Source organism: Daucus carota, chromosome 2, assembly GCF_001625215.2.
Source record: "Daucus carota subsp. sativus chromosome 2, DH1 v3.0, whole genome shotgun sequence".
In the NCBI taxonomy this organism is placed as follows: Eukaryota; Viridiplantae; Streptophyta; class Magnoliopsida; order Apiales; family Apiaceae; genus Daucus; species Daucus carota.
This window is the reverse complement of record NC_030382.2, coordinates 43274729-43298442: the sequence shown is the minus strand read 5'-3', so window position 1 is coordinate 43298442 and position 23714 is coordinate 43274729. Positions and strand designations below refer to the sequence as shown.

At 34.3% G+C, this 23714-nt stretch overlaps 3 protein-coding genes across 4 annotated transcripts; all 3 read left to right on the top strand.

The window, feature by feature from the left end:
• The first annotated feature begins 718 nt into the window (after window positions 1-718).
• LOC108209590 (uncharacterized protein At5g08430) lies at window positions 719-12964 on the top strand. 2 transcript variants are annotated; one of them, XM_017380575.2, is made up of 11 exons: window positions 719-855; window positions 1091-1234; window positions 2297-2376; window positions 3179-3363; window positions 4615-5569; window positions 6111-6220; window positions 7475-7534; window positions 8992-9042; window positions 10800-10870; window positions 11133-11293; window positions 12333-12964. In XM_017380575.2, exons 2-11 carry the CDS (start codon window positions 1134-1136, stop codon window positions 12698-12700), a joined length of 2142 nt encoding a protein of 713 aa, XP_017236064.1. In that variant the 5' UTR covers window positions 719-855; window positions 1091-1133; the 3' UTR covers window positions 12701-12964. The 2 variants fall into 2 exon arrangements, with proteins under 2 accessions (XP_017236064.1, XP_017236065.1); XM_017380576.2 differs by lacking the exon at window positions 719-855 and adding an exon at window positions 866-988 and having other exon boundaries at window positions 12333-12936.
• Window positions 12965-13935: 971 nt separating this feature from the next.
• LOC135150541 (glycine-rich protein DOT1-like) lies at window positions 13936-14389 on the top strand. The gene is made up of 2 exons (XM_064086900.1): window positions 13936-13970; window positions 14089-14389. The coding sequence occupies exons 1-2, from the start codon at window positions 13936-13938 to the stop codon at window positions 14387-14389; spliced, it is 336 nt and encodes a 111-aa protein (XP_063942970.1).
• A 2229-nt stretch (window positions 14390-16618) lies between these two features.
• Window positions 16619-23518, top strand: LOC108209591 (uncharacterized). The gene is made up of 15 exons (XM_017380577.2): window positions 16619-17128; window positions 18204-18320; window positions 18932-18997; window positions 19079-19180; window positions 19510-19587; window positions 19857-19975; window positions 20081-20182; window positions 20418-20534; window positions 20919-20984; window positions 21084-21150; window positions 21466-21519; window positions 21595-21684; window positions 22771-22833; window positions 22915-22953; window positions 23140-23518. Exons 1-15 carry the CDS (start codon window positions 17099-17101, stop codon window positions 23260-23262), a joined length of 1233 nt encoding a protein of 410 aa, XP_017236066.1. The 5' UTR covers window positions 16619-17098; the 3' UTR covers window positions 23263-23518.
• Window positions 23519-23714: the final 196 nt, after the last annotated feature.

Sequence of the window (23714 nt, the reverse complement as noted above, 5' to 3'; positions counted from 1 at the left end):
TTTTATGTATAAATATTAGATTTTTATTAGAAAAATAATTTATTAAATTTCATTTATAAAATTTTTAAAATACGTGTCGAGTCTGTCGAAGAGATAAATTATCTGGGAAAAAGAAGGGACAGACGGTGAAAAATGCCATGTATTATATTAATAGGGGTGTAAATGAGTCAAACTGTTTGTGACTACTCGAACTCGGCTAGTAAGATATTCATGTTTAATTAGGTAATAATCGAGCCGAGTTTGAGCTAATTGAATGTTTTACCGAGCCGAGCTCGAGTTTTAAATTACTCGGCTCGTAAAGTTCGAGAGTCTTATCGAACTCGAAACGATCACATTTCAAACTTTTGTCAATACTTGGCGACTTGATTCGAGACTACGAGGTGAACCTAATTTATTGAACGGTTTACAAATCGAGTTTCGAATTTGAAATTAAAGACTCTATTGAACTCGAATTTGAGCCTAAATTTTAAATCGAGCTCAATCCAAACCTGATAGTATTCGACTCGGCTCGATTACCCCCAACGCATAGTAGTTTATATAAAACACGTACGTATAAATTACCTCTTAAGGTACAGATTACAACTACTACTATCTAGGAAAGTTGTAGTAGTATTTGAGATGGAAGTGGACGCGAATGTGATAATTATTAATTAGTGTGATAATTAAAATTATTAATGAACTAAAGTAAACAAATTCCCTTTTTTTCCTCTATAAAAAACTAAATTAAGAGGATATACACACAAACAAAACCCCCTTGTTTGTACTTCATTACACTCCTCCCATAGTTTGTAACAGCAGCACAAACGATGAAGTAGCATTAGCAGCACCCCCAGTTTCTTTTTTCTTGGTTTTTGTGTATGTTTCTGCAAACCTTGTTTTCTTGATCATCTATTCTGCTACATTGTCACTTTATTTTGGTTTTCTTTCAAAAATTCATTGTTTTGCATGCCTTCCAAGAACTGGGGTTTTGTCTTTCTGTTAGTCTTAGGTTGTACACTTGTTTTCTTGGCTTATGATTATCTCACTTGGGGGTTATTTTTGAGAAAAAGGGTTTAAGATAAAATGGGGTTTTGATTGTGTTTTTGAACAGGTGGAAGAGTTTTTGAGTTTCTGAGGGGAGAATCAAGAAGACAATGAAAGGGAAAAGTGAGGAGAATCTCCCGGAGGAAGCTGTCGGAGAAGACTGGTGTTTTTTTTGCTACGAGGGTGGAGATCTTCGAATCTGTGATTACAAGTATGTGTTTTGTTGTGTGTGTGTGTGTTTTGAATCAGTTTTATGTGCAAGTTATATGGTTTCTTGGAGGAGTTGTGAGATCACAACTTTACCAAATTTTGTGCACAAATTTGCCCTTTTTTAGTGATGCATGTCAATTGGGAAGAAGGGTATTAATGTATTTTCAGTTACTTGTGGCTATCTGACTCATTCTAGTCCTTCTGTGTCAATTTTATATTAAGGGGTTGGTACTTGGTACTCTTGTGTGTTTTTTGTTGATGAAATACATGTGTGATTCTTCTGTGGATGCTTAACACATTTTGCTATTTTTTGCTGTATTTGAACTTTCACTTGGTCTTTTTCTTTGTCAACGCGAGAAAAATCTAGTTTTCCAGGGCTGCGGATATATCGGGGAACGGAGGCCGACAGGAATAATTTAATACCTTTAGCCTATGATTTGTTAGGGAGTGAAATTACTAAACTTGTTATATTGACGAGTGGGTTCCTCATCTCTCAATTTGTTCCTTCTGTTAAGGGCTGTGTTTTTTATATTTTTTGTTTCAAATGCTGGGCTGGCCCAATCAGGGTGCCTTGGCGGGTCGGATTGGTGAATCAAATTATTTTTGCAAATGGTCAGGTTGGTGGAGAATCAAGTCAGTATTGTAATGGGTCCGGAAAACCGAAATAGAATCCTTTTCTATTTTGCATGGTTCAGGAATTGTATTTTGCTGTGATTTTTATGGGTCATCCTTACTGTAATAGCTTACAACGTCTTAGCTTATGTATTAGCTGTGAACCTTTTAAATTTGTTCTAATATTAAGATTTTTTGCATGTCTAATGTGAGGGAAGCATGATCTGGACTCTGGAGCAAATTTATTGTTTCTTATTTGGAATAAATTTTCTGCCTTCCCTAAAAGTTTATGCATTTTATAAATGACCATTTCACTGCACTTAATTTTGGCTTCTTTTTTTTTTTTTTTTTCCAATTTCTTAAAAGTGTTGATAAGGAATTTTTTATTTTTAATATGTTAAAGCTTTTACTGTATATCAACTGGCAAAGTGATTGTTTCCATTTGTTTCAGAGGTTGCCCGAAATCCTATCATACCTATTGTGTGAAGAAAGATGATTCATTCCTGGAGGATGAGAGAGAATGGTTTTGCGGTATACAACTCCAATTGCCTTCACTCTTATTAATTAATACTCCCTCCATCCCAAAATACTAGTCTGTTTTAAAGAATTTTTTTATCCCATAATAGTTGTCTATCTCTACATCCAATTCAAATGTATGTACAAAATTTTAAATTTACGAATTTATTACACTGATATAGTTATATGTGAAACTAATGCAATAATTAGGGGTAATACTTGATATATACAATTCAACCAACTTTTCTTAATATGCGTTGCTTTTTGCAGAAGAGACTACTAAAATTGGATGGAGGGAATTGTATAGAATTTCCAATTTTTATAAACATGATGCTAATTTTTTAAAAATAAAATATGCAGAATTTTCAAATTTGGAATGATCACATATTTAATGTAGCAATAGAAGGTTTCTAGTGTCTGAGACAGAATAATGGAATGCCCTACAAAATTTTAATGTTGAAAAGGAAAGAAGCAGATTTGAGTAGCTAAACAGTAAAAGATGAAAATGTGGAGATCCCTTTGTTCACTCGACCATTCTATATTCCCTTCACTTTGGGGAAATTGTAGAATATTTTTTAGCATAATCATATAAATTGCACATTTATTAAGGGATACCACTAGGCCTTTTGTGACCAACACACTTGTCTATGAATCAGTGATTACTAGGTGTAATACTTAGTAGTATTACATATAAGCTCGGGCGGTCAGATTTTTGGGATGGCTACTATTTGTTAACTCAAAAGATTCATATGTCATGCAAATATGCATGATGCAAAAATTACTAACACGAAGTTATTGATATCACATTGTATTTCAGGTTCACATATCTGTGAATGTGGTAAAAGTTCCGATGTTCGTTGCCTTGGCTGCCCAAGGTCTGTGTGTGAGCACTGCATTGAGTCTGAGGACATAGTTGAAATTGAAGGGGGGAAAGGACTATGCAGTAAATGCTTAAATTTGGCACTAATGATAGAAGAGAATAAGACTTCTGACTCTGATGGGGTATGTCGCTATGATCTTTAAATAAAAATTATTATGTTAGATACCTGAATGCTCTATAGCCTTCATTAGTTTCAACTTCTGCACCCCCACCCCTGTTTGAGGCTGATTTTGTGATGGTAAGGAACAGTTGCCTTGAATTTATGTGACAAGGGACTAGATGTAGATTACTGTCTCCTATAAACAAAAGATGGTTTATGTAGTCAATTTCGACTCTTATCGAATTCAAATTTAAAAGTGTCTATTCAATGTGGAAGACTGCAAGTCCTCTGTACTGCATAGGAAAGAATGTTTCTTATTTAGAAAAAATCACATCATTTAATCATCTGAAATTGTGTAACATGGGTTTGATAATAAGAGCATGTATATAATTTTTATGCACCCTATGCAACATTGGGAGTTCAGGATGGCTTTCTGTTAATGTTTGGATATAACACAAATTGTAATGGCAATTGTTTGTTTGTTCAGGCATCTAGAGTGGTGTCTTTGGTGAATTTAAATGTCTTAACAGAATAATCTTCTCATGACTTTGAGTTTGTTGCATTAGAGTACAGCTTTGTTTGAAAGTTACATTTATGAATTTAACTTGATTTCATATATGTTTTATAGCTAATGCTCACCCTGCAAAAGTTACTTGTCAAGTTATTTTATAGCCTACTAAGCAAAATGCATTTTCTTTTGTACAATTGGAATGGAAAATAGTATAATATAAGTTGATAAAAATATGACAAAACGTCCAAAATTGCCTCTGACCAGGGTAATATCATTTTATGTCATCTCAAATTACAATTAAAGAATAAGTGAAGAATATGACTACCATCTTTTTACTTTTAAAATTCAACTTCTTTAGTCCGTTTCAAGTCATAAGTTGTTCTTTGACAAACATTATAGAAGTTCATTCAGACTTACACTTAAAACGGCCAACAGGCCCTAAGTCGTGACAAACAGCCGTAATGGCGTAATCTTCTCCACAAGCATACAAATTGGGATATTTATGCTAATATTCTCTTGACATCATGTTTTGTCGTTTCTGAAATATGTACTAGGATATTACGTTTACTGGCAAAAAAGTTTTTGGAAAGTGTGTGTGACTAATGGCTGTGACCTCAAGGAATAATTAACGTAAGGTTTCTGGTTCAAATTGATGGAGACCTAGTCAAATTCTTAATTTCCCAGATAGAAACCTATAAATTTGATCATATTTTAATTTAGCAAAAAAAATAAAAATTGATCATATTTTTACTTGTTTTGCAGATTCATGTAGACTTTAGTGATTTACAGACGGAGGAAGGTCTTTTTAAAGAATATTGGGAGATTATTAACAAAGAAGAAGGTGTGACTCTAGAAACCCTACACTATGCAGATGCTAAAATGAGGAAAGGCAACAGAAGAAAGAAAGGCAGCCGAAGAAAGAAGCGCAGCAAAAAACAATCTAGTCCTGATTTAGAAAAGCATGTAGAATATGAGGAAAGCGAGATCTCTGATTATGATGACTCCTATTATGCCAAGAAGAGAAAGTCAAAGCAGAAGCTGGACAGATCAAGGAATCCAACATCCGCGATGAAACAAAAGGTTATGAAAACCGAGTTCATAGGCTGGGGATCAAAGTGTCTGGTCCAATTTCTTGAGTCGATCGGTGAAAATGTGAGTGAAACCTTGTCACAGCGCAACGTGGCTTCTATTGTGAATCGCTATATACGGGAAAATAAGCTTTTCCATCCAGTTAAAAAGAGGCAAGTCATATGTGATGCAAATCTGCGATCTCTGTTCAGACGAAAGACTTTGAACAAACACAGAATATCTCAATATTTGGATTGCCACTTTGCTGAGAACCAGCTGTCATCAGAGGAGGATGAGATCGTAGATTTGTCAGAAGACGAAACTTCTGTAGTCCGTAAAAGGCAGAGGAAATCAAGTGAATATAGAAAGGTGTCTGAAGACGAGAGCTCTCTAGTCGGCAGAAGGCAAAGGAAAATGAGTGAACATAAAAAGTCTGAGGAACCAGAAAAGCTTAGCAGACCTCAGTGCCATTATGCTTCCGTTTGTGCCGATAACGTTAAACTTATATACCTGAAGAGAACTTTGGTTCAGAAGCTATTGGAGGAACCTGATACCTTTGGGAGAAAATTGACCGGAAGCTTTGTAAAAGTTAAATCAGATCCTAATGATTACCTCCAGAAAAAGCCTCACCAGCTTATGCAAGTCACAGGTTCGTGTTGATTATACTTTATTGGCATGAATTTATTACTTCTAGGTTTTACCTTAATTTTGAGTATTTGGTAGATTCTAAGTATATTAGGTTTGAGTTGCCTGTTAAGACAAATGAGTTTCCTATTCCACCCAAACAACCTCCACAACCAGAACTAGCCCCTGAAAATAACATTCTAATTCCTGTGAACTGGATGAAATACCATGAACCTATGTTTTCTGCCATACATTCTAGAATTATAATCCTCCTGTGTTTCTTCATGAACCTAGTACGTAGATTGCCCATCTTACACAATATTTTTACCTGTGTAGGTAATTATTTTGTTATTGTTTACATTATGAATTTTACACCTAAACATTAAGATACTGAAAAAGAATTGGTTTATTCTGATATGAGTGGGATTATCACATACTAAAGTTTTTAATTCTCCCTTACATTTGCGCCAACAATAGTATTCATACTTTGTTTATTGAGATTAATACTATTATTATCATCAGCACCCCTGTTATTATTTTACAACTGGATATACATCTGTTCTCAGGTATAACGAGGGACTCAAGTGATGAAAATGACATGAAAGTTTTACTTAAGGTTTCTGGCTCAACAAAACCTATCAGTATCAAAATGTTATTGGAGACTGATATCACTGAGGTAAATCACGAGCAACTCTAGTCTTTAAACAAACAGGGTCTTCTCAAGCTATAAAATTGGACACGTAATAAAAATAACACAATTGCGAATTTTTTTTAGTTCTCAAATTTGTACCTTTAGATTCCACGTTATAATTATATAATGTAAATAAGGACATGACTACACTCATTAAGTATACGAACATAATCTAAGTTTGTGTCTGATTCAGACCCACTGATCTCTTCTTTGGTACAATAACAAGGCCGAACCTTTGTACCAGTTGGCACACACCATATTGTCCCCAGCTCTAAACTGTTCTTATCGAAAGGCAAGTCATTTTCCCATCCCGTGAAAGCCTTGTGCCTCCTCCAAACCACGTGTACTTCCTACCTGAACCAATTTTATCACTTGGTTTAGGGGACTGTGACTATGATTGCGTATGGCAGATTTTTTTTTCTTAGTAAATATCATTTGATTTGAAAGTATCAACAATCTCTAGTTTGCCATTTGGGTTCGGATTTACCCTAGAGGCTAGAGGTGAGTTTCCATGCAAGTCATTGACATTAAAAACATTTGTATGTATTAATGTATGTTATATAGTATGTATAGGGCCGCACTTGAATAAAAGCTATGTTAACTTGATTATTCTAGAAACTGGAGACAAATTACTAGTTGCAGTTGTACAAATCACCACTTAGAGTACAACAAATAACCAGTCGTAATAGAAAAAATATACATTTTGTGCTAGTACAAATTATCCAAACCGTAGTATTGTTTGTAACGCATAGCTGTAATATGGTCTAAGTTTACATTTAATTTGCCGACAAGCCTATACATATAATTTACAGTTTGCAACTACATGTTATGTGCCAAAATTAGACTGCAACATCAAAATGTAATTAACAAGTTTTTAGAATGAAATTTGCTACTTTAAATTGTAACAAGTTTCATTTTCTGACTGGGTGATAATTTTGTAATTACTATATAATAAATATGGGTCTTAATTCTTAAAAGGTTAAATGCCAAGGAATTATAGTGGACATAGATGTTCTATATAATAATACCCAGCTTGAGCAAAGTATAGGACACGAGAACATTTCATTTAAACATTACAATATCTGATCAACATGTTTTATGGACTTATACCCGAATTCATCATTACACTCTAATTGTTGTCGCCACATTATAGGGAGGACTCCAGAGATAACTGAGGAGGATCTTGTAGTTCATGATATTAAAAATTCTGAAATTGCTGATTAGTTCCCTATTTTTCAGGAGGACTGTGAAGGGTTAAGACAACTCATAAAAAGTGGACTCCTCAAACAACCTACTATTGTAAGTTCAATTTATTTAATTATGATTGGTAAATTTTTCAAAATTTTGAAAACATTAAATATTTTAATTTGGTCAAGAACGGTATCTGTTCTCACCTTCTTTTGAACTGTGAGGTTGCAAGGTACATGTGAAATATGGTATTTGGCATATTTTAGACCTTGGGATAGTTTAGATAGCTTTGCGGGGGATTATGTTGTGAAAGGTTCACCTTTATTTGTGTTTTGCCCAGAAAAATTTCAAATATTTGGAGTTGTATGCTTAGTTGAGTATTAAGCTACCTCTTCCCATTCTACTTGTCATATACTTCAAGTTTCACCCACATATCTTGTCTGAAAAGTACTTTGTCGTAATGGCACGGGATTTTTTTAAACAAGATGTATTCTTTATATGTGATTTTTTGATTAGGTTGACGTGTATTTGCCAAGCCTAAAACATAACCCATCAAAATAATTAGATACTAGTATAACTAATGAGGAATACTGAACAGGATTGGTTGACATTGTTTCCCGCCTCCTTTTGAACTCTGAGGTTGCGAGGTACATGGGGAATATAGTATTTGGCATGATTTAGACCTTGGGATAGTTTAGATAGCTTTGCGGAGATTTATGTTGTGAAAGGTTCACCTAAATTTGTGTAAATAAACACCTTCATCAATTTTGTGGGGGAGATTTCAAGGTTTCACCCACATATGTTGTCCCAAAAGAACTTTGTAGTAACGGCACCGCACTGATTTAGAAAAATATATTCTTGATATGTGTTTTTTTAATTAGGTTGACGCATATTTGCAAAACCTAAAGCACAACCCATTAATAATTATGTGATACATGTATAACTCTTTTGGCAGATAGTATAACAAAGTGGAAACACTGAACAGAATTGTTTGACATACGTGGTTTATAGGCAGCTAAAAGTGGCCTGTGGAGCATTTAAAGAAGTTATATAATGCGTTTTTTGTGTAAAAAATTTCTGTTGTCACAAGCACGCTACCCGTTTAAAAATCGCTTTCTTTTTTGTATGTTGACTCATCTAGATTTCACGGTAATAGGGAGATCTGTAAGAACTCTTTTACATATATTACTAATAATTTAGAATTTGTCTGCCTCCTGCTTAATGTCATCATACAGCTTTTACGAGCCATTTTTACCAACCCAAGTCACCTCCAATTACCATCCAATACGTGCTCAAGATTTATGCAAAGATATAATATTCTTGCAGTAAAGTCCTTTATTAACTCTTGTACCTATATTTATTTACATATGAATATCGAACAGAAACTGTATTTATTACATTGCAATCAGACAATTGTAGAATTGTTATGTGATTAGCTTTTCTAGAAGTAAATTTCTGGTGCTTTTAGCAGCTAAAGTTATTTAGCTACTAGACAATGCTGATCCTGATTTAATGTGTACATATAGCAGCTCCGAAATCTGTTGCCTAATACATGTTTCCTTGAGCAGGCTGAGGTAAAAGAGAAGGTCAGAGATCTGCACGAGGAAAGAATGAAACACGTAAGTGTTTTTGAGAAATTTGTCTTAGAGCATTCACATCCGGGCCCCAATCCCCAACCCCAAAAACTTACTAAAAATAGTAATTCCTCAAAATGTTTTACAAATTTTTAAAAGTTTCTTCCATCCCATTCCCCATATTCAATCTCTATCCCCATAAAACTATAAGATAAGACTTGATATTTAATAAAATAATAATGAAATGGAGGATAAGTAGTGTATGGGGATGAATAGTGAAACCCCAAATATGGGGATTTATTTCTAGTCCCCAAAACCAAACCCTATTTTGGGGTTCCGGATGTAGACTATATTTTTACAAAAGTTAGTAGATTTTCTTAAATTATGGGGATGGGGTTGGATTTGAGGGTTCAAATGTGAATGCTCTTAGATTTGTGATTTACAAAATGCTATGAATAATATTTAGACCTTTTCTCTCCGCCCCCTCCAAAGGCGAGGATAGAGGTCTAAACGGATTAAGATTCAGACCAAGTATTCTTGAACAGAATGTCTTGCATATGTCTATCTCATATGTATACTCTTATCGAACATTTTTTTTTTATATTTAATACTGCATTCCAGTCACTTTAGCTGTTCAAAACACAGAAACCATTTTGACCATTTGTCAGAATTTCATAGTATTGTGATAGGATGCAAGGTAAACTTAAACGGGAGAAAAATGTATCCCTATTTTGCTTATACTTCATATTGTTACATCAATAGGACTTTTTATTGTGTCAGAAAGTCATACATTAACAACTTGGGTCGTGTTTAACAACCGAGTAAATTTTTAAAATTTATCTTTCATTCATTAACATGGTTAGATTTGTGTAAAAATAATGACCCTAGTCATCTCGTTTCTGCCTTAAGAATCACAAACTAGTTAGGCTTTTGCCATTTGTGCACAATGTATAGATGAAATGTTAGACATCACAAAAGTTGTCAGCCTCTGGCTCACACCAGATTCAGTCGAAGTAGGCTTCTCAATGGGTAACCTGTCACCCCGTTACTCTGAGAAGCAGGGTGAGATGGTGCATAATAATATTACGCCGCAGGGTATGTTACTATATTGTTGGTTAGTATATTTTGCCAATTATATACTATTAAATGATTAAAAACTAGCTATAATTTGTGCGGGAGAGGTTCGGGAATTGAGATCCTCACTGCAACCCCGCCCCATTGTGATCCTAATATTGAATAGACTAATACTATTCTTGTTTCATGCCTCAAAACTACATTATAGAAGAGTATGTTATGGCCCTCACTCATTTTCAAGTCTGTGGATTCAAGCTGGAGACCGCTACATTTTAAGGGCTGTATTACCATTATACATCACTTGCTCTTCTAGATAATTAGAGTGTTACGAAGTGCGCCAAATTTGTGTATCAATTATGTGTTAACACATCTAGCCCAACAAGCCAGACACAAGGAAATCTCAATAGTTGGGATCCTTAATAAGAACTAAAGAAACCAATCAATACAACTGATAACTCCAAGATGAGATGGCTTAAGAGTACTCTTGTAGTTTGTCAGAAAAGAAAGAGTACTCTTGTAGTTTAATATATGTAAATGTGACTGGGAGGGAGGGGAATAAATTTATTGAAACATTTATAATATTGGATGAAAACTACAAAAGCAGGCCCAACAAGCTCATAAATTCATAATTTCAAGGCTTGCAATTATATATGCATTATTAAAAATGTCATGGTTCATGGTATCCTGTTTCTCCCCTCAAACGATGCTAATACTTTTTCTTCTGTAAGTGGATTGCTAGGGAACTGAAGCTGCTGCAGAACCGTATTGATCAAGCGAATGAGAAAGGATGGAGAAAAGAATATCCTTGTCTTATGTTGTTTTTTAAATCAAACAATTGAGCCTTTTGATTTAAAGGGACTCTTTGAGGCAAGCTTAAATCTTTCTCGTACAATAGCATTGATAAATATTAGGCCTTTGTGGAGGTGCTTCATTGTCTATCATCAACCATATAGAATTAAATGTGCTCAACTAGAAGTAGAAAGTTGCTTTTCTTGTATAATGTACACATCATTTGAGACAATTAAACAACTAGCCTGGACCTTAACTCAGACTGTGTGTACGCTTTATGAATACTGGGCTGAACAAGAGAAACTACAATCATCGAAAGAACGTCTGCTGCAAAATGTTCCGGATGTGCTTGCCGCTGATTTTAGCGAACTTGACTTTATACCTGAAGGTATTATAGATGATAAAGAAGAAGATGACAGCTCATTCATATCAGGTATCACTAGCATATATAAAAGAAAGAATGTGTTATGTTTACTATATGTATATAGTTTCTTGACTTTTACTCATTAGTATCTTTACATGTGCCAACCTTAAAAGATTGACATAACTCTATATGATAGGAGGTTCTAGTATTGCAACATTGTTTCATAGAATGCTCTTAATGTCCATCTAAACATGAAATTTAATGTGAGCAAGGTCATTGGGGTGTGACACTAGTGAGCCTCCTGGACTATAACTGTATGGCACCCGTCGGGGCATCCATATGCGCATAAACCTAGTAATCATCAAAAATTAATATTTTACAAAAGTGTAAATAACATACATTAGATATCGAGCTAGAAGCTCTCTTTGGTACAAATACCAATTACTCTAATACATGATGTATTTATCTTATCATTCTGAATTTTTCATATATAAACAAAATATCTTTGTATCACTGTGCATAAAGTTAATCTTGAATCACGCTACCTATATGATAATAAATACTCAGATTATTTGTACAGCTATATGTAGAATGTACTTTATAATCATAATAAAATTCACTTGTGGCAATAATATCATGACGCCATACCCTTAGCCTGTATTGTTCGTTGGCAACAATATCTTGATGTCATGATAATAAGGATGGTGCAAGTCATAATCTGACATTGGATATATGATGAGCTCTGTTGCTTGGACTTTATAACTGAGTGATTAAAATATAACATCGAATGTCCGACTCAGAATTTCAAAATATCAGAATTAGGAACACGGGTACATTGTGTCAGAATCATGTAGTCTTGGCCACAAATACGGGGACAGAACATATTTAATAGATAAATATATAGGATAAGATATCATAGAACTAATCAAATGCAAGGATTCCATAATTGTCTTCCTTTTTTTTGTTCGTTGCTTATCTGCTGAAATTTAAAAACTCATTACACATGTATCTCCGCTTGCATCATATGAGGGAAGAGATTGTGTATTGTGTCCTACCTGCTCTTGCATGTTATATTTCAAAAGCATTTGACATATTGTGTATAATCCAGGTTCTGAGAAGAAGGAACACCAGCAAAGCAAGGCATATCAGTCTAGTCCTTGTACTCCTAGCATAAAGCTAAATACAGGAAAATCACTGCAGGCTATGGGCGTGCATGTTGTCAACTTCACTGGTGATGTCAATGGCAAAAAGCGAAATGCTGCGACTCAAACTCAAGAACTCGAGGATCCTAAAAGTCCAACATATAACTGCATAAGCCCCGATGGCGAGAAGAAGGGCCCCTTTTCCCTAGAATTTCTCAATCAATTGAAAACCTTCGCTCCTGCTTCTTCGGAATACAGAGTATGCAAGGCAGGGGACAGTGAAAAAAATGCCATCCCGCTGGATGATGCATTAGACTTGTTCCCTCAGAACTAGAAACAAGATCGACTTATCATCTATCGTATATATGTCTAAGTTTGCTGAAAGATCGAGGACAAATCTAGTATATATTATGATAACTAACTATGCTTGGTTGAACTTATTATAATCTGTATACTTTCTAGCCTGAGAGTTTGGCGCGTCAAAAGTACTGCAACACCCCAGGAAACCCTACATGCTTCCTTGAAGTATGTGACAGTTTTACCAATATCTGGGAAGATGTTATTATGATATGTTATCAGTTTTAAACATGGTTGTTCACCGGAAGGGTCTCTTTATATTTGCTTAGAGCAAAAAGTTCTTATACCTTACCCCATTAACGCTTTAAAAGAGAGAATAGCAGGTATATTAGATTTGGTTTATACTTTTATTTATCAACAGTGTTGTAAAAAGCGAATTAAATATATATATATATATATATATATATATATATATATATATATATATATATATATATAACTATATAGAGTTAAGTTCTATGGAGTACATAAAAACATTGGAGTATTGGAGTACAAATCATAATTTTTTAGTTTGATCCTATATAATATCTTTGATTATCCAAATTTTGATATAATCTATCATTTATAAGTTGTCTTGCACATAATTGTCAATTAATCATTAATATCTTTCAACTTTAACAAGTATTAAGATTATTGTTATGCTTATTAGTTATATTGCAGAACATAGAGTCATATGATTTATAAAAGTAATTATTCTACCATTTGATCACGATGTTTATGTTGCAGAATATAATGTGCAGGTTGTCAAATATTTACAAATATTATTAGACAAAAAAAATTGAAATTTAGATGACTAGATTACATTTTATCAAACTTTGTACTCCAATACTCCAATTTTTTTTGTACTCCATAGAACTTAACTATATATATATATATATATAGGGGAGTGCTCAAATACAAACCAATCTTAAAATACAAACTACAAACCATATATAAAAATAACAAAACTCATACACAGTAATCCATTTTTCTTCCTTTAATCAGATCTACTTTCTCTCTCTCCTCGTTTCTCTTACCTCCGTCTTTCTCTCAACCTGCCGCGATGTAAATCAATATAGTTTGCTACAACTGAATTTTGTTCCCATTGAGATAGATACAAACATATAGATATAATTTAGTGCTGAAGTTGTGGTGCTTTTGGTATTTGATGATGCTACGGTTTGGTAGTGGTGATGTTGGTGATGGGGTGTCAACGGTGATAGTACAATGATAATGGCAGAGGTTGAGGCGAATTCACCCACCACCACGTCTCCACAAGTCCGCTGTTTACGCCTCCTGCTATATACTTTTGTGATTTTCGCTTTGCAAATTAGTGATTTGTGCTATATAAATTAGTGATTATCACTTTAGAAATTGGTGAAACAGCGGGTACAGCATAGAAGCTAGTGACAGTGACACCGGGATGTGGCTGTGTTTTCAGGCGATAGAGGTGAGGCTGGAGGTGACGGAGGTGAGGCGGGAGGGCACGGTGGAGGTGAAAGTGGATTTGGTGGTGATAGAAAATAATGGAGGTGGACATGGAGGTGGTGGTTATGGAAGGGGCGGGCGGCATGGAGGTGGAGGTGGTGATGATGGAGGTGACAGTGGAAGCGGAGCTGAAGGAGGTGGAGGTGGAGTTGGTGGAGTTGGTGGAGATGGAGATGGAGATGGGGTTGTTAGAGTTTAGTAACACTAAAAACGGCTGATCACTAAATATTATTGTCATAATCATCAGTTTGTACGTTTGTAGCGTAAGAAGTTTGTACTGGAATAGGACCCTATATATATATATATAGAGAGTTAAATCTATTTTAAACTTGGCCATGTTCAGATAGCGCTGCTAATCCCAGAGAGCATGTGTCTTTCACCGGTAATTACAAGCAGACAATAATGACATTCCATCTACCTTAGATTCCTTCCGCCGCATTTATGGTTCGAAAGGGTGGTTGAAAATTATTAGAAAAACATATTAATGAAAAAATATTATTATAAAAAATCAAATAATTGTATATTAAATTTTTTGATATTTATAAAACTTGAGTTATAAAGATTATTTTTTTATAAAATTTATATATATTAATTTCAGCACTCAACCAAAATAATATGATATCTCAAACCTAAACTTAATCTGATTCCACGTTCTCGAGCCAAACGACACCTAAGAGTGTTAAATTTGGATTCAATTCATTTTCCCAAAAAAAATTATGATACTCAATTAGAATTTCATGAACAAAAGACATTACACATTGCTCGAGTCTTGACTATTTCTTCTAGAGTTTGTCTATTGTGTGCTCATAGGCACATAATAAGCGCGGAAATTCTAATCAAATAGAGTACTAGTTTCTTTTTAATTTACTGATAATATATTACCTACAATTTTATTTTAAAAATATAAGTTAAACACGCTCTAAACCACTTTATAAACCGCTAAGTTATTCAAACCGTTGACATTGCTCACCAATAAAAGAGAATATAAATTGTATTAAGAAAGGTGGAGTAATTCTGTCAAAAAGAAAAGAAAAAAGAAAGGCGGAGTAACAGAGAAGCCATAGAAAGAGTAATAAAAAGTCTGAGCCCGTTAAGAACTTGTATTATCTCAGCGAATTATAGAATAATAATATCTTATGAGATGGTGAGTTGTGACAGCACCCGCCTTCGCTCTTTTGTTTACTAACTATTAATTACTTAAATTTGGTTTTGAAATATGTGTATGTGCATATGATGAATTATTAATTAAGTTTTTATTTGGTTGTAAAGCATAGAGGGAGTTTAATTTTTTTGGGATGGGTCTAACAATGTCCTATACCAAGATATGAAATATTTAGAAGAATGAGTGATTGAACGATATCAGTGTTTACAAATATTAACACATTCGATATGTTCTTATTTTTTATTTTTAGACATCATGGTATATGTTTTAAATTTTTATCAATAAAATATTAGTTTTCTTTCTTCGTTGTTTCCATTTGAAGTATGGTAACGCTCCAATTTTGTTGTCTTAGGATCCCCTGTTTATGGATATGCAGGAAGATAGTCAGCTTGTGTTTTCAAGCATGACACAATTCTAATTTTGTTGTCCCAGGATCCCTATGGATGTGCAAGAAGATAGTCAGCTTGTGTGGGAGAAATTTTCAACTTACTATGGAGTATAGAGTGAGAAAGAGCGCGAGGAGAGTGTATTGTAAATATATGTTTTTATAAAATATTGAAGTTGCACTGTATATTCTTAATTATTTTTAGAAGCAAGTAAAATCATCGAATAACTTAGAAAAAGTAGTATGTTTGCTAAATTTCCAATATATAATCTATGACTTTTAATCGATTGTATCTGATTTTGATCTTAGCCGGATTTCAGATATAGAGTTTTTGGGTTCTAAACACAATATCTAAAGATTTCATAGATTATAGTGAATTCAAAAAGCATAAAATATACTGAACATCACAAAATCCATCATCTTACGTAATTCAAAAAGAATTCATCAATATGATATCATCAAATTTTAATGAATTTATAATATTAATTGAATACCATCAACTTATTAAGTATAATCTAAAATCATGATTAAATAGTGTCAAAATTTTATAATATAACTTAAAATCTTTAATTGAAGAGCTCATGTACTTTTTAAAATCTTAATTTTGTAAAAAGAATTTAAAATCAAAATACCCCCATAAATTTGGGACAGGCCAAAGACGCATTTAATCATCATCTTATTATTTCAATAACATACTTGACATATGTTCACACGTTACGTAAATATAAAAATCTTATAAACTGTACAAAAAATCAATGCTTTACAGCAGTACTTCATGCCTGGACCCACATAAACAGATACAGATAAACAAAGACACGTCACACGGCAGCCACTCCCATGTCAATGATTTGTATATACTCACCAGATACTAATTTACACCTAACGGAGTTGTAGACTTGTAGTAATAAACTTTACAACACGTTTGAGCACGACCCCTTCAACCTCGGACCCATTTCATCTCTCTCAAACACTTGAAACACACTTCACAACATAAGCAACTAGATATCATAATATTACCCAGATCACAAGACAGACAAGAACAAAGTACACTGTAACATATTCCAAAGACTTGTCTTTTTACTCCCCTGTCTTTATTTTACTACTTTCTTGCACCCCTTTTCTTGGATTATAATTAATCTTATTTAATTAAGATTCTTATTTGGTCTTTTAAGTTTTCTCATTTACAGTTACACAAGCTATCCTCTTTATTATACCCCTTTTAATGTAATCTTTGTAATCTTCTGTATTCTTTCCTTTTGGTTGATCCTTCTCAGCTTTTTATTCTTTTCTTTTTGCATCGCTTTCTTCATTCAGAAAAACCCCATTTAACTTCTGCTTTCTGTGGGGTTTTGTTGGTTTTCATGATGATGATGATCAAGTCATTTAGTTCTGTAAGTCCTATTCTTTTTTTTCTTTTTTGCTTTTAAGTTTCTTTATATGTATATGCGCACATGAAACATATGGTGTAATTTGAATAGATATGTGGACTTGGATACCTCTTTTGGGTGCTTTTGTTTCTATGTAAGGGCTTGCACAAGTGGAAACAAGCCCTGTTTGTAGTTGAGCTTTTAATTCATGATTATTATTTTTTTGTGTTTGTTATTGTAAACTTGCAGAAAATTGTGTGTTGCTGTTATATTTGCTGTTCATTTCTCTGTCTGGTTGCTTGATGACTCTTGTCCTTGATATTTAGTTGCAATGGAATGCTATTATTTGGTAGAGTTCATACATATATTTATAAATTTTGTGCTGAATATGAATATAGATTGTTTCTTGATTAGCTTGTTATGGTTTTACATGGTGTTATATAGTGATCATATCGAAGATGACTCTTTTGTGTGGCATTCAGCTCTGAAACCTCTGCTTCGATATTTTCATGTTGTCAATTGTTCATCTGCTAGGCAGGGGAACGCGTTTAATGAAGTTCCTCCTCGTGTCACAAATTGTCTTCCTGTATATTTGATTGAAATTGGATAGTCTGGTAGCCTGGTACGTCTGATAAGATTTGGTCCTTGGCACTACCTAAGGTAGCAGTGAAGGTGTAATATAAGATTCCTGACAATTTTTTGACAATAGTATATACTTTGTACTGTTCTCCGGGACGAGTATTTCAGTAAAAAGTAGTGAAGCTATTTTTGTAGCTCATCTTTTAGAATATCAAGTATTCATCTAGTTATGTGTCTGGAGTCGTGAGTTGCTGAATTTATTTCTGTTCGTCATTGCATAGTGTGGAGATTGGTATGTCTTTTCATTCAGTCATGTAACATGTTCTTTCTCCGGTAAATCACCACTCTTGTGTCTTGTTTTTCTGCTACTAAATCCCTTTAAGCCTGTTACATCTTTTAATCTTCTTTTGTATCTAATCTGTTACCGGGGTTTGATATTACCAATATGGGGTGATCTGTGTATCAATTTGAAATATCTTAATTAAATTGCTAATACTTGTGTAAGTGATTCTTCTCCCAGGTGTATGTACTCTCAGATCCTAAGTGTAGGTCTTTTCTCTGGAATGCTATCCTTACTGTTTCTTTGCTTGGCGGTGTTTACTTCATTGGGAATGCTTTCCCAGCGTATGATTTCAGGGTACGTGCTTCTATTCACGGGTTTGCTATTTTTATTTACTGCCGAGAAATAATTTTATGGATCCAGGATGGACAATACACACATAATACTATATGCAAGGTTAAATAAACACATAAGGCATACCCATTTTATGATCAATTATTTAATTAACCTTTTGCATTATGATCCACAGATTAGCTGGATTGTAAATATATATGTCTGCTAAGCATTTTTGTCTCGTAGTTTGACCCAGTGTGTTGGGTTTGGTCTGTTAAAAAAATAAGTTAGGTGTCTTGTCTTCTATTTCTGATAGACGCTCCATATCGAAGAGGAATCAATCACACTCATTTCTATATACTCTAACCGTTTATTATCTATATAATTGTCTTGAGACATGCGCATATTGTTATGTGCTGCAAATATAATTTCAGAACAAATGTGGCCAGTATAGTGTGAGTATTTTTTATTTTTTCATTTAATAATTTAGCTTATCTGAATCAACAAAATTTGAGTGCCTAATTTGTCTGTGAATTTGGAAAGGGACTATGCTTTTGGTTTAATGAACCTCAAGAAACTGACATGCTAATTATCTAATGTATATTGATGAATTAAACTGAACTATCCTAGTGCAGGCACCACAGTTATCCATAGGAGAGATAACTGGAACAAAGAAGGACGTGCAAACTAAAGACTGCAAGGTGCTTTGCTTTGAGGAATCTTGGTTTAATAAAACAATTTTATAAAATCTTTGTTAACCTCCGACATATTCTTCTTCTTAGAACCAATGTAGGTCTCTTGGAAGTGAAGCATTACCAAAAGGAATTGTTGCTAAAACCTCTAATTTGGAAATGCGCCCTTTGTGGGGTAATGTCCAAAAAAAGGTATGGACTATATAATACATATTACAATGACCCAGTTGTTTGCACAGCTAGATGCATTGTAATTTCCTAAGAGAGATGATGGTTTGCCCAAATCAATGATATCCTCAATTTATGCAGAAACTATATGTAAACTTCATTATGAAACATATACTATATATTATCGATTTCATGGTGAAACCTCATCCAATAGTTATTTACGTCATCATATTGATGTGTTGTATTATTGACTCTTTTATGCCTAAAAAATTAGTAATGGGTTGCAACCCTGACCCCATAAACTAAAATGTATAATTCAGTAACTTATAGAAATTACTTATTTTCTCTGCTAGAGCAAACGTTCAGAGAATTTATTGGCTATTGCAGTGGGAGTAAAGCAAAAGGAAGTTGTCAACCAAATCGTTCAGAAGGTGATGGACAATTAGTTTCTGGTTTCTTTCTTGCAGACTATCTTGATGTATTTATTAAGTTCATATATATATTCATGCATTAAGATATACTTCCTGTTGTCCGAAAATAGATTTCAAGATTTTATAATTAATTTATAGGAAGAGTTTGACTCTGATACAACCAATAGAGATATGTTCATTGTTAACATAGATAACATTTATCGGGAATATGGGCTGTAAATGTGTATATAAGATACATTGACTCATGGACTGTTTCCCTTAATTTGCAGTTTCTGGGAAATGGTTTTGATGTAATGCTTTTCCATTATGATGGTTTGGTGGATGAATGGAATGATCTAATATGGAGTTCCTCTGCCATACATGTCTCTGCCATGAATCAAACAAAATGGTAAATAGTAAATACATAGTTGACCAAGTCAAGCTCCTTCATTTTCTGAAAATAAGTACTTATATCCATATCCACTTTCTTGATTTAATTTTTTTGATGGTGCAGGTGGTTTGCCAAGCGTTTCCTACATCCAGACATAGTTGTTGAATATGACTACATTTTCCTGTGGGATGAAGACCTTGGAGTTGAAAATTTTAACCCTAAAAGGTGATCAAACTGAGATTTTTTTAAAATGATAAAATGGTAACTTCAATATCTATTCTTATGTGGCGCTTCAGCAAAACAGCAAAAAAAGTAATTCCTGATTTTTGTATGTATCTTTTTTTTCTGAACGGAATGCAATATTTTATTCCCCCTTAACAGATTTTTTTTCCTTTAAAAAAATTATATAGCAAAAGTAGCTAAAGATGGTTAACACCAGCATATTTGACTTCTTTTGCAGTTATCTAGCTATTGTTAGAAGTGAAGGACTTGAGATATCACAGCCTGCACTTGATCCTGCTAAATCAGAGGTGCATCATCAAATCACTGCACGTAGGAGGAGAGTAAAGTTTCACAGGTTCAAATTGTATTTAAAATGCTAAATAAATATATTTTGTCACTATCTTTCGCAGAAGCGTGGTGTACTGATATTAAATGTGAATGCCTGTGTATCGCCTTTTGGGTTGCTACTTATGGCAGTACAATGATAATTATTTTTGTAAGTAAATTAAAATCTATTGCTTTAGATTTGCCTCAAAAACACCAATTACTGATCCGCACTTGTAAATGAAAAAAAATTGTACTGATGTGTATGTGCGTGTGCCCTTTTTTCCTCCTACCTTGACTGAGGATGAGAACTCTCACACTTTCAGATTCTTATTATAGATTGATGATTTTAATAATTTCTTATAATAATGCTTCATTTTTTTATACATTTTCATATGATTTTCTTTATAAGCAGGAGATATTACAAATTTAAAGGTGGTGGAAGGTGTGATGACAACAGCAAAGGTCCCCCTTGTGTAGGGTATGATATGGAACCCTTAATGATGCTGTAGAAAAATGTTTATCTAGTTACTTAAAATGGATTATTTTCGTATTTATTACATGAATAAACTTTATTCAGTTGGGTGGAAATGATGGCTCCTGTGTTCTCGAGAGCAGCCTGGCGTTGTGCATGGTACATGGTCCAGGTAGATTGCTTCTCAATCAATATGATATTTTATTATGGTATTAGCTATGAAATTGTGCCTTAACTCTATGATAAAATGAATCAGATTTGGGTTCTTGCCTCTTGGCATAGTTCACAAGTCAATGTACCAATGAGATTATATGGACAGATATCCTTATCAATTTGGTGATACATGAAACATACATTTGTCATACATAACAAATACTTCTGACGCTATGGTAGTCGATATGTACTAGATCTGCTCATTTTTGATAGAATTGGCAGCCTTACATGTCGGAACGGAATTGAGTGTTTTTGCTTTTTATTTTTTAAACAGAATGACTTGATTCATGCTTGGGGCCTGGATATGAAGCTTGGCTATTGTGCACAGGTAAATTGTATGCTGTGCTTCTTTGATATGGTCTTTTTTTAACTTTCTCCTTCTGAAGATGAGTATCTATGGCAGGGTGATCGGGCATTAAATGTTGGTGTGGTAGACTCAGAGTACATAGTTCATATGGGTCTTCCTACACTTGGTGCTTTAAATGGAAATCAGGTGATTCTTTTGGTTTGCATGGTCAATACATAAATGCTTGAACTTAACTTGATATATACCTTCTCGACAGGGTTGTATCTGTAGCATATACATTTAAAACTTACTTAAATTCTTGCAGGCAGTGATTATCACATTGTTTTGATATAAATATTAACTCTCTTTCCCTCTCCGAAAAGGCTTGAAGGAGTTGATATGGTTGTCCAATATGGATCAATGAAGTTGCCTCCATATTCTTGAAAACTAATATGGCATGAAAATGAGCAAGCCACCATTTTAGGGTGACACTTGTTAAGTAAGTTGGTTACTTAACACGGTATCAAAATTCGGTTTAGGGACGGGTCTTGGGTTCAAGTCCACCCACCCCCGTTTGTTTAGTTTCTGTTGATATGGTCTTCAACCCATTAGGAGTACCTTCCCGAATGAATGTAGGACAGATATTTGAATGTTCACTCGGGTCAGCTGGGGGTCGATCTACTAGACAAACATTATCGAATAGCCCCTTTTGATGAAAGATATGAACAAGAAGCTTCGAGAAAACTAGTGTTTTCTGAATTATATCAAGCCAGTAAGCAAACGGCGACTCCATGGGTATTTAAACCCGAGTATCCGGGAAAAAGCAGAATATTTGATGGAAGAACGGGGGATATTGTCTATTTGCCTGTCTTGTTTGGTTTAGAGAGGGTCTCGGGTTCTAGTCCTCCCACCCCCATTTGTTTAATTTAATTATCCGTTTTGTCTGTGGTTTGGTTTGTTATCTGTCTGGTTCAGTAGGACAAGGAGGAGTGTTGAATAATATAAAATCTTGCCAAGGCCTCCCTCCGACACCCTAAGCAAGTAGGTCTAGTTTCTTAATAGCAGCATCAGTGTTACATTCCCGCAAAATTATAATAATTGCATGTCGTGCCATATATGTAAACTACTGAAATAGCGGTTCTCCATATCATTTGTGATTTGGTTCAGTTTGGCAAACCTAATTAACCTCAGCACTTAACAGCCAAACTTGCTGTGCACTTTGCAGCTATTACTAACATTTTCTTCCTTTATGGTTCTTTAATGATTGTTTTCTTCTTGCGGCTTTTTATGTAGTTTAATGATACTGAAACGTCTGATCATTCGCAAGCAAAGCATGTGCGGGATTCAGAACCATTGGTATGATATAAACTACATAGCCTCAGCTCCCTTTCTCGTTCACCTATCTAATTAACTTGCTACCTCTTTTGGGATTTGCAGGTCAATCATCTTCCGTACAAGCTTGATAATAGATCAGCAGTAAGTTTCCTATATAATCAATTATTGAGGTCTTTTTATCTTCGCTGCATATTATAAAAATTGTTACTACAAATGGCATGTTCTCTGATCTTAGTCGACCGCTAATGTTTTTTTGTTAATTTTTTTTAAGGGTGAGGAGGCAATCTTAGTCGACCGCTAATGTTTTTTTGTTAATTTTTTTTAAAGGTGAGGAGGCAATCATACAATGAAATGAAGATATTTAGGAAACGATGGGATGCTGCAGTAAAGGAAGATCAATGTTTCATCGATCCATATCAAGAACAACCTTCCGTGCAGAAAAGCCATTAGGTTTTCGGCAAACACTGCTTTATACAAATAAGTACCATTTTACAAATTTTGGAACCGAACCGGAAGTCATAGCTAGCTCGAAGGGAAAACCAGGCTTGCTGACCATGACTCATCAGCATGTACAGAGATTAAGATGCGCATATATACAAAGTGTGACAGAGTAAAATTTCTGCTGTGTTCATTAGATAAGGAATTTCATCTTCAAGTATGTTGGAAAACTGGAGATAATTATTTTGAGTGAGGATTCTTTTGTGAAGCTGATGTTCTTGGTCGGTAACTGATTGTATATTGCTGGAAAAAAGGGGGAAAATAATATGAAGGTCTTAGTAGAAAAGTTTTCTGCTAGTACGCCACAAATTCATTATAATTATATAGTCCCTCCGTCCCATCAGATTCTTTAGGCTGGGAGATGGAGGACTCGACACGCATTTTTTCCTCCGAGGGCTCGACAC